Source organism: Thunnus albacares, chromosome 6 (genome assembly GCF_914725855.1).
Source record: "Thunnus albacares chromosome 6, fThuAlb1.1, whole genome shotgun sequence".
NCBI lineage: Eukaryota > Metazoa > Chordata > Actinopteri > Scombriformes > Scombridae > Thunnus > Thunnus albacares.
In genome coordinates this window covers 30,585,703-30,596,560 of record NC_058111.1, presented here as the reverse complement: position 1 = coordinate 30,596,560, position 10,858 = coordinate 30,585,703, and the positions used below count along the sequence as shown (strand labels likewise).

Here is a 10,858-nt window from a genome sequence, read left to right as displayed (position 1 = left end):
ACTGACTGTTGTCCTCAAACTAATCCATTTTGATTTAATGTTTAAACTTTTTTGAGGATGTGTGTTCTACTCATTAAATAATTTTCTTGCATTATAATTTGATGGCTTCCCCTCTTTATTGTCTTGTAGTGTGAATAAAGGTATTCATTTTTTTTAAAAGAAATGAATAGTTACAATAACATGAGTGATAAATAATCTTTTTCATTTTGAGTATTTGATTGATTAATTATGTATATTTTTGACATGTTACAACCGTCACGTCATGGCATGTGTTACAACTGTCCCTGTACACTGGGGCAGTTGTAACAGTGGAGTGACTGTATTTAAATCAATTTTGCAACCTGTACATATTTCATAAAACCACTTAAATACATTGTTTCAGTAGTTGACACATTGCAGTTTATAATATAGCAAATGGACTGTTCAAGTGGTTTTTGATTTATTGGGAAAATCGCAAAAAGTGTTACAACTGTCCCTGGTCTCCCCTACATCAGTAATAAAGGGTCAAGAGTTTCTAAGTTTCTAATGAGCAAACAGCAGAAATTGAGTAAATTGTAATCATAGTTATGTAAATCATTAATAAAATATTTTCTACAATAATACAAGTGCAGTTGTAAATGTCAATAAGTTGCAAATAACTTCAGATTTCAGATCCAATTTAAATAACCCAGATGCCCTGCAGATATTTTCCAGAAGATCAGAGGTCTATCTATCTATCTATCTATCTATCTATCTATCTATCTGTCTGTCTGTCTGTCTGTCTGTTAACTGTTATATGTTAAAAATGTAAGCGTGCTTACAGTATGTACAGTATGTTGATCCTTTTAGTTCAGTGCTTTGGTCGCTGTCTGTAACTAGACAAGTTTTGTATTCTTCACATGTTATTTTATATATTTTTTATTTTCATAGCCTCTGTTAAGTTCGTCCGTATTTATTAAGATATCCTTGTGTGTTATTTATTCGGTTATTTATTGAGGTTAAAGGCTCTGGTGGTGGATATCAACCCACTACAGATAACAGCATTTACTGGAACATTAAGGATTATTGATAGTCTTTGGCTGACATCTAGTGGCCAAATTTATAAATTACAACCAATCTGTTATTTACCAGGTTAAATGTGTTGGATATACTGTATATTTCTGAGACCGAAATGTTTGTTGGAGCAGGACGTGAAGAGTGTGTGTGTGTGTGTGTGTGTGTAATTACAGCACTGCTGCTGATCTGGCTAAACAATGAGTTAAGTTTAGTTTCACAGTAAGCCACAATCATGACGGACAGGGCCGTCAAATCAAACAGAATTAACACGAACAGGAAACGCGCGTCACTTCGGAGCAGCATTCCGGCTCCGACGCAGTTTTGTTCCATCCTCCATACGGTGTTCTACTCCACCGGACCGGGAGGTTTGACTGCGGGGAAACCGTCCGCCTTTTAAATTCAGTTGCGCTCCTACTATACTAATTACGGTAGCCTGGTCAAGGCTGAACGACCGCCTTTAGTCTACCGTATTTACTATAGTAGCAGTGCAACTAAACTGCCCGATTTTGTTAACTTGCTCAGATTTCGTTGATTTGGTCATTTTTCCTTGATATTTGTGCTTCTACTACGGTTAAGTAGGCTACATAGTTAAACGGTTACTTTATTTGTCTGTTTTGACTTGTTTTATTGTTGATATACGACCGGGAGTCTGCACCATGGCTGTATAATACTCTTATAATACATCCACGGTCTGCACGGAGTGTTTTATTTTGATGCTTTATGCTGGTTCTATGTCAGACTCACTGCCCAGCTTGATCTGTGCAACTTGACGCGGCTTCGGTCAAAAATAGACTGGGCGCGTATCTTTAGCACAGCGGAGCGGAGAGTCGCTTCTGGCCGCGGCTCGCCCGGTGGGATTACAAACATTGATTAGAGTGGCTGCGATCAGCTCCGGGAGCCGGAACGCAGCGCACACGCGCCTAGTGGGATCAAGCAGAAATTTGACGCTAGCGCGGCTTTTACGTACTTTACGTCACATCCGGTGAGTGGGGTCTTTTTTTGTTTTCCCGTATCCGCCATTTCAGTTTTTGAAGTTAGTTGTCATCGGTCGCTGGGATTTAGCCTGAATTCCGTCTCCCAAACGTGTTATATGTTAAAGATTAGACCTGAATCCAGGTCGTAAACCAAATAAGAGTCCTTTTCAGTTCGTGGTTGGGGTTCTGTGTCGGCGAGTTGATGTTCAGACGGCCAGCTGCGGGTGTCGCCTGTTTACTAAACGTGCTCTAGGCGCTAAAGTTTTTGTATGAGTTGAAGGCTTTGCGTGTGGATCACGGGAGGGAGAGAAGGGAAGGCCCGGTGAAGCCTCGGCTTTGGAGTGGTTATCATGGCCGGAAATTTTGACGCGGAGGACCGCGGCAGCTGGTACTGGGGTCGGTTGAGCAGGCAGGAGGCTGTGTCTCTGTTGCAGGGGCAGAGGCACGGCGTGTTTCTAGTCCGGGACTCCATCACCAGCCCCGGCGACTACGTGCTGTCGGTGTCGGAGAACTCCAAAGTCTCGCATTACATAATTAACAGCATCAGCAACAACCGACAGTCCGGTCCAGGTAAGATAACATGGGGGGGTCGGCGTATGGAGATGCTGATGTGACCGTTCTTGCATGACTTGCACCAAAGGAGATGCGCAATAGTGGCTTTACCACTCTGTTGTTTGGATAATACAGCAGGCCAGACATTAAAACATGTCAATTTAATGCTTATTGAAAGACAAACATACCTCTGGCCATGGTTTCAGAGCGTTTATGGGTGCACAAACAGGCAACACACTAGGCATTACTCCATACATCGCATTAGTAATGCACTGATATTGATGCGCATGTTATTCCTACACACTTGTGTCACTAAAATACACTGTAGTGGGCGGTGTGAGTGTTGAAATAGACTGTATTCATGTAAGCTGTGGCCTGGTGCACCGCTCAGATGAGTCGACTTAACCAGCTGACCCTGAAAGAGCTGTAAATGTTCAAAAGTCTGTCATATTGCCAGGTTTTAATAGACTTTGGCCAGATTTGTTCCCTGCCTCTGCTGGGGGGGTTTTCCTCTGTAGGAAATGCAGTAGAATATTTGTTGTATTTCCTCATGTAGACCTTTCAGTGGAAGGAACAAACACATATGAAAGGGGAAAGAAATGTAAAATAAGGAAACAAAAATCCTTCCTGCTCATTCTGGAAATCACCATCATCACTCTTGGTTACATAAAGAAGCAGGGTTCAAACCTCACATATTTAAATATATTGAAGCATGTAGAGTTTTGGATTATTTTGTTTCTCTGACTCTTCTTCCATCCTCTCTTATTTTGACCAGGTTTGGCCCATCCCAGGTTCCGCATTGGTGACCAGGAGTTTGACGCTCTCCCTGCTCTGCTAGAGTTCTATAAGATCCACTACTTGGACACCACCACCTTAATAGAACCCATCAACAAGTCCAAACACACCTCCTTTATCAGCGTAGGCCCCGGCGGAGGCCCGCCACCACGTCTGGAGGACGAGTACGTCCGAGCACTTTTCGATTTCCCCGGCAACGACGAGGAGGATCTCCCGTTTAGGAAGGGCGATATTCTCCGGGTTCTGGAGAAGCCAGAGGAGCAGTGGTGGAACGCTCAGAACTCTGAAGGCCGGGCGGGGATGATCCCAGTGCCGTACGTGGAGAAGTACCGACCGGCGTCTCCAAGTTCAGTGGCGGGAGCCGGTGTACCTGGGGGGCCACCAGGTGGGATGGGAGTGTTAGGGAACTCTGACGGCTCTGCAGCCCAGTCTGGCGCTCCGCTGCTGGGAGACCCTAGCCAGTACGCCCAGCCCACCCCCCTCCCAAACCTCCAGAACGGACCTGTCTATGCCAGGGCCATACAGAAGAGGGTGCCCAACGCCTACGACAAGACTGCCCTGGCTTTAGAGGTAACTATAGATGTGTGTGTTGATATCTGAAATCTTTTGTGTTTCTTTTTGAACGTGAGCTGGTGGGAAGAAGATGATGAAGGATGTAGGGCCGGCCCTTAAAGCTTATCACGGCTGAGCTCGCATTCTTTCGCTTTCTTTCCCATTGTGCTTTTGATTATTTCTTCCTCAGTATTAGTTGAGCAAGTTGAATCAAGGTCACAAAAAATGCTCAGCCAAGATAATCTGCTCATTTAATATCTCGTCTGCAGCGATCAGTCCAGGAACATTACAGATTGATCAGCGTAAAGTGTCCATAATGTTTATTAACTCTTCATCTTTCTGGATTAGCGCTGTAGTAGAGTCAGGGGTCGGTAGTGTTTTCCACAGGTTTTAACTTGATTGTAAAGATGAGAGGGTACCCAAATATGAAAACTGCCTTTTAAACTCTCCTCCCTGGTCGCTGTGGCTGGACTGTTAAACTGTCCGGAAGCGAGAGCGGGGCTCCCACGGAGCAGGTCGTTGGGGGAAGGAAATAGTTTGTGTTTGGGAACAGGACCATTTCCTCTGGTCTCTGTGAAGCCAGGAGTCCAGCTGAGCCTGAGCCAGGAGTGGGACTAGGAGACAGGCTCTGTCTCTGCTGGATGCCACCGCTTATAAAAATACCGATACAGATGCTTTCTTTGATTTCGTTGAGTTGATCCACAAATCTGCTGCTGCTGCTGCTGCTGCTGCTGCTGGTTGGTTTGTCTTTGTCTAGCTCATATGTTAACTAGAGAAACTTTAAAAAGAAATCACAGAGGTTTTGCTCAGTTGAAATATGACAGGTAAATCCTTTTGTTGAAGTTAGTTTCTACCACTCCCACCTGTGGTAGACGTTTCTGGCTTTGACCTGTGTGAGGCCGTTTGTTTTCCCCACTCCAGCAGGCCAGTAGTGTGACTCAGCAAGGCGGCACTGGACAGTTAATAATTAGCTCACGTTTCCTCGTCTCGTTCTCTTAAATCCTCTGGGCTTCATACTGTGTCTGACTAACTTTTTCAAGTACATAACGCTTAATTTGTTTATTGTGTCAGACACCCACAATCTGTCTGCATCATAAAGTTGTGGTAAGCTTACAGACTATTGTAAAATTGGCCTTTTAACTCTTTATCCAATTATTGTGAAGCTTCAAGTCCATGCATATAGTTGGAGATAAAGGCAGTGGATCTAATAACATGAACACATGTGCAAGTTAATCACTTCAGTATAATACTATAAATAATATTACAGTGTTTGTTTGTTATGTAGAAACTGTGTTACTTCAACTGTCTGATAACTCTGAGGCCTATATACTCTGTATAAGGAGCCAAAATACCATAAATACCATAAAATGTTATGCGATCCAGTACATCAACAAACAGCTGTATGTGTCAAATGGCTGTGGCTTGTTATGTAATGATAGCGTCTGCATGCTTTTCACTATGCAGACATCTCAGCACCTCTATTTACAGAATCCTTCATGTAATGCTGGGAGATGTCCCGAGCAGATCCTCAGGGACGACACAAAGGACTTTTTTTTTTAAAATGCACCGTTACATGCTGTATAAAGCCCAATTCAATACTGATCATAAGTTCATTGTACTCCAGGTAAGCCGTCTGTGAAATGCAACTCATTTTGCACTGTGAAAACACTTGAACTGTTTCCTAACGCAACAGAGTTAGGAGTGAATGACCCACAAAACACTCTTAACAGCAGCCAGCAGTCTGAATTAATGATATCCACAAGAGCAAAGCATGCAAACACACTTGCTTCAGTTTATACTGCCGTGCTGCATCTGTGTCACTGTTCACATATGATTAGAGCTGAAACAAGGTCGTGCACAAACATGATCTGGTTTCAGGCTCTCAAATGTGAGGATTTGCTTCTTTTAACAGTTAAATATCTTTAGGTTTTGGACTGTTAGTTGGACATTAAAATAAAATAATAATAAAAAAAGTTGTACAAGTCTTCTCCAACACAGCACGCTTAATTCACCTTTCCTCACCTCCTTCATCAAGGTAGTTTCCTGTTTGCGTATACACACTGTATCTGATCACACACTGATCTTCATAGATAACAAGTATACACCCAAAAAACACACGGATGTTTTCTACAGAACACAATATTTACTCAGTGGGTAGAGAAACATGAACCCCAACTAAGTTCAAAGTTGATGTTTCCGAAATTCTTGTTCTGTGGTAACAAGTACGATCCAGCAGACTCTGCAAAGTTAGAAACTGTTGGTTTAAACAGATAAACGACATCACCTTGAGCTCTGGGAAACTTTAATGAGCATGTTTCACTACATTCTGGCATTTTATAGATCAAATGATTCATCAGAAATAGCTTGTTGGTCAACAATAAAAGTAATTTTTCATCGCAGCCCTACGTATTACAATTTAAAGGACGGGTTCACAAACCTGACTGTTTTTTTTAAGTGTCAGGTGCCTGTATGAAGACTGAAATAGGTTTTTCTTGCTGTAATCATTGCTGTTCATACTAACCATTAAGGGATCCCTTCATAATAAGCTTTCAATGTAAATGATGGGGGACAAAATCCACAGTCCTTGTTCTGTGCATAAATATATTTGAAAACTTCACATAAGATAAAGTTTATATGAAGCTTCAGCTGCCTGAATTAGTGACATCAACTGCATATTTGTCAAAGTTACATCCTATTCAGTATAAATCCCTTTTTTTTACTATTCTTCCACTGCAGCTCAACAGGGAAACATAGATGGGAAATTATACTGAAAAAGAATGTTAGTGTAGAAGATATCATCTTGATTTGACTAACTCATATTAGTTTCAGATAAACTTTTGGATACATTTTTACACAAAACGAGGACTGTGGATTTTGGCCCCCAACACTCCCATTGGAAGTGAATCAGGAAGGGATCTTTTAATGACCAGTAAGAAAAGGAGGAATGCAGCAAGCGAAACCTGTTTCAAAGCTCATATTGACACCCGACTATTATTTTTAGACAGACTAGTGATCTATCCTTTAAGTTGTGTTTTTTTTTTTTTTTTTTTTTGGTGTTTATTTTTAATTGTTGTATTTCTGTATTTTTAAACTTTAAAAATGATTTTATCATGTTGATGGATGGCTTTTATGCTGATGTTAAACACCTTGAACTGCCATTGTGTATGAAAAATGCTATACAAATAAAACTGACTTGACGTCCTATAAGAGTACAATACAGGAAACCATAGCAGAGCTATTCAGCTGTCAAACATATCTCAATTGCTTGACTAGTTTTAATGTATGTGTGCTAAGGTTCAGTGTGCATCTGGTCATTCAAATTGTGCCAGGTACACATACACAAGGAAAGAGTGTCAGAACTGGTGAAACGGTTATCAAACAAATGCTATGAGGCATGGAAGAGTCAGAGTCTAAGCTTTGAGCCCCCGCACAGCCTTGAACTTTGGAACTGTCTGTTACTCCTTATTTGCTCAGGTTCAGTGACACAGCCACTCCTCTGCCTGTCCAGGTCAACTGTCATGATGCATGCGTCTGATGTCACCCACTAGGGTTATCTACAAATAAATCTATTTTTATGTTCTCTTTATTGATAATAATAAATCTTGTCATTGTGTCATTGTGTCACTACTTGCTGCTAACACCTTTTTTCTCTCTCTCTCTCTCTCTCCTCTCCTCCTTCACCAGGTGGGTGATATGGTGACGGTGACCAAAATAAACGTGAACGGCCAGTGGGAGGGCGAATGTAAAGGCAAACGTGGCCACTTTCCCTTCACACACGTCAAACTGCTGGACCAGCACAACGCCGAGGACGAACTCAGCTGAGAGCGGACAGCCAGACGCAAACTGGACACTAGTATTAGACCCTTCCTCATCCTTCCCTCCCTCCCTTCCCTCCCTTCCCGCTCCACGTTGTCACCCGCTCCCCCCCCTCACGTCTGCTCCAGCTCTTACCCGCACCAAGTACAGTTTCAAAGAATCACAGAGAACAAATAAAAAGGTCCTTGTTGGACGTCGTAATGCACACACCCTCCATTTCTACCCCTCTGAATAACCTTAACTGCTCGCCTCCTCCACCATCACCTGCTCTGACTGACCTCCCAAAAAAAAATGGATCCTATACTCTACAGTGGAAAATGAACTGGATCCCTCGCTCCGTGGATTTGGCAACACCCTTTAGATCTTCCCTTGTCACGTCCTCGCCGCGGACACGTTATCACTCCACAGGAGACTCTTCGCCGCAGAGTTCAACCACTTCCCCTTTCCTGTGTTGGAGCCAGTAGATAACCGCTCAGTACGGAGTGTCATTTTTCATCCTTGTCGTCATTGGTCACCACGGTTACAGCGCTGTAGGATCACTTATGCTGCATTCACGTCAGAAGTTGAAAAGTAACACTGATGTTTTCACGTGTTTGTCTTTTTTTTTTTTTTTTTTTTTTTCTTTGTTAGGGTGCCGTTATTGAAATTTTTACAAACTTTGTCTTAAACCCGATCCACTCGAGTCGTCTCACACTTACAGTGCATGGACGTTGTGGCTTTAAACACAACCTACAGGAAATTAGCTCGGAACATGCTGTGGCAGAAAATCATTTTATTTTTCCAAATCGGTGTCCTCGGTAATGAATTCCTGAAGGTTATTGAAGGTGTCTGTGGGTGTTTATTACACCTAACATTTATATCCTGAACACAAGACTGAACAATATTCTCTGGCATTGTTTACCACCTAAAAAAAGCTGAGATGAAAGGTATTTTCTGGTTTTAAAAGTTTGCATTTACCATGTTGTCATTAGACAGGGATGCAGCATTGTTTTGGGGATTACCCATGCGCCAGCACATAATAAAGACTTTGATGAACTACAGCTGGGAAGGTATATCACGTCTCAGAGAGAAACAGCCAAGTCACCTGAAGGTGTACAGTTCTACTACAGAGCAGACCAAGGACCAGTCCAGCCCCCACCCCTCACACCAAATATCAAATGGATAACAAAAAACTGAGTCGAGACCAGCAGCTAGCAGTGACTTCATGTAGTCATAGCTGTAGTGCAGGCCCCCAGCAGTGAACCTGAGAAACACATGTTGAGGTGGAGATGAAGACAACACTACATTCAGCCTCTCCACACCTCCCACCTTGGCTCACCCCAGCCCCATCCACCCATCACCTATGACCAAGTACCACCAAGTAGTCTTTTGTAAGGAAAAAAAGAACATATTGTTATGTAAATGATGTATTATGTGATTATCATTACATGCTAAAATATTGTTGTTTTTTTTTTTGTTTGTTTGTTATCTTTGTAATTGTCTTCATAGCTGATTTTTGTCCGGGGGAGAAAGAGTTTCTGTGTACACTTTTTACTGCTGCATGTTGGCAGTGGAGCGATGGGTCGCTTGGTGCAAAATGGATAAACTGACTTTGGGGGGGGAGCACATCTGTTTGCCCCCAGCCCTCAAGAGGCCACATGTGTTCTTATTCTGCGTCTGTACATGAATGAAGTTAACAGAGTGAATGTAGGCTGTCCACCATGTTAGTTAGTACTGTCTTCTCATGTTAGTGCTCGCCATTCAGCCCACGGAGTAAACCATAGCAAAAATGATCTGCTCTGTGTTGTCAAATGTGTCCAAGAAAAAAAAAAAAGGGGGGGGGTATTATTTAGTACCTACCCTTTTTGTTTTTAACCTTTTAATAATCTGTTGCCACCTTGCACCGTTTTTGTTCTTTTAATCCTCAGGTTTACCAGCCTGTGTTTCCTTTGTGCTTCCTCACTTAATCTTCTGCCACTATTTTATTTAAAGCCTTGTCCATTTACGATGCACAAACCAACATGGACTGTTTCTTTTACTGTCGTATCTCTACCCTCTACGCCATTTCTGTATTGCCAAGAGATCATGCGAATAGAACAGCAGATTATGTCATAGTCCAGATTGATTGTGTCCCCCCCACCCCACACTCACCCACCCTCCCCTCCTAAGGTTGTTTTCTGTTGAGATTGAATCAATCCGCTTGTTGACACCTGACAATCATCGCCCTCATTTATCATAACGCAGAAGAAGGCTGGGTGTGTAGTTTGGAGTTTTGCCAGAGTGAACTCGGATCACTGTGAATATGATCTGTGAGAACTCAACTGTTTCCTCCAAGTGGAGGGTTCATCTCAGATGTCATGGTCAACACACCTCGTCACCTTTAGGTGGCACTGTAACACTCAGAAAGATGGAGTCCTTCTGGAAAGCTGTTCTGCCAGTGCTGATGAGATTAAAGGAGATGAAATTTGATTTTTAACAGAATGCACTTAACTGCTTTTACACTGTGTTTGCATTGATATGTGCTCTCCTTTTTTGTATTTTTTTGTTTTAAAGTGATCCTTTATTGCTCTCCATGACCTCATAGCTTTGCCTGACGAGCTCTGTCCTGCTTTCACATTTTGTTCTTTTGCCGTATTCCAAGCCCATGTTAAAAGATTCACTATTTAAAATTATTTGGCTTACTTATTGGGAAAAAATCTGATCTAGGAAAGTAACATTTGTGCCAGCTTTCAACACAGTCCATTTCTATCTGTGTAGTTATGATCAAATCAAGCTTCTTTGTCACTTACACTGCACTGCAGGTGCTTAGCTACATAAATCATAATCTTATCAATTGTGTTGCCAATGAAACCACCAAGAAGTATTTTTTTAGTAGCCCTGCATGAAGTCATTCCAGGAAGGGGTGGCAAAATGCCAGTGGGGAATTGTGTATCAAAATATCAAAATGTGCCATTTTATTATAACACTATATTCTTTCAAGACAATGGAAATTACCCTTTTATTTTCTGTAGCATGTAATGTGGTAATATACTAGTAAATAAAGTCAACCCCATGACAAATGATTTGTTTAATGTATTGTCCTTTTTGTATGCTTATAAAACTACATATGTGCTGCTGAGTCAGGAAAGCTCTTACTTGGCATTTCATAACCACTC

At 42.0% G+C, this 10,858-nt stretch overlaps 1 protein-coding gene across 1 annotated transcript; it reads left to right on the top strand.

Annotated features, from left to right (window-relative positions):
- Positions 1 to 2,012: 2,012 nt before the first annotated feature.
- Positions 2,013 to 10,765, top strand: crk (v-crk avian sarcoma virus CT10 oncogene homolog). The gene is made up of 3 exons (XM_044353281.1): positions 2,013 to 2,579; positions 3,337 to 3,926; positions 7,593 to 10,765. The coding sequence occupies exons 1-3, from the start codon at positions 2,360 to 2,362 to the stop codon at positions 7,728 to 7,730; spliced, it is 948 nt and encodes a 315-aa protein (XP_044209216.1). The 5' UTR covers positions 2,013 to 2,359; the 3' UTR covers positions 7,731 to 10,765.
- The last annotated feature ends 93 nt before the right edge of the window (positions 10,766 to 10,858 follow it).

Bases quoted from the DNA above. Each gene is read 5' to 3' on its own strand.
- crk (XM_044353281.1), top strand. From the start codon at position 2,360: ATGGCCGGAAATTTTGACGCGGAGGACCGCGGCAGCTGGTACTGGGGT. The intron at 2,580-3,336 runs GTAAGATAACAT...TATTTTGACCAG, and splicing joins CAACCGACAGTCCGGTCCAG to GTTTGGCCCATCCCAGGTTC. The intron at 3,927-7,592 runs GTAACTATAGAT...CTCCTTCACCAG, and splicing joins AGACTGCCCTGGCTTTAGAG to GTGGGTGATATGGTGACGGT.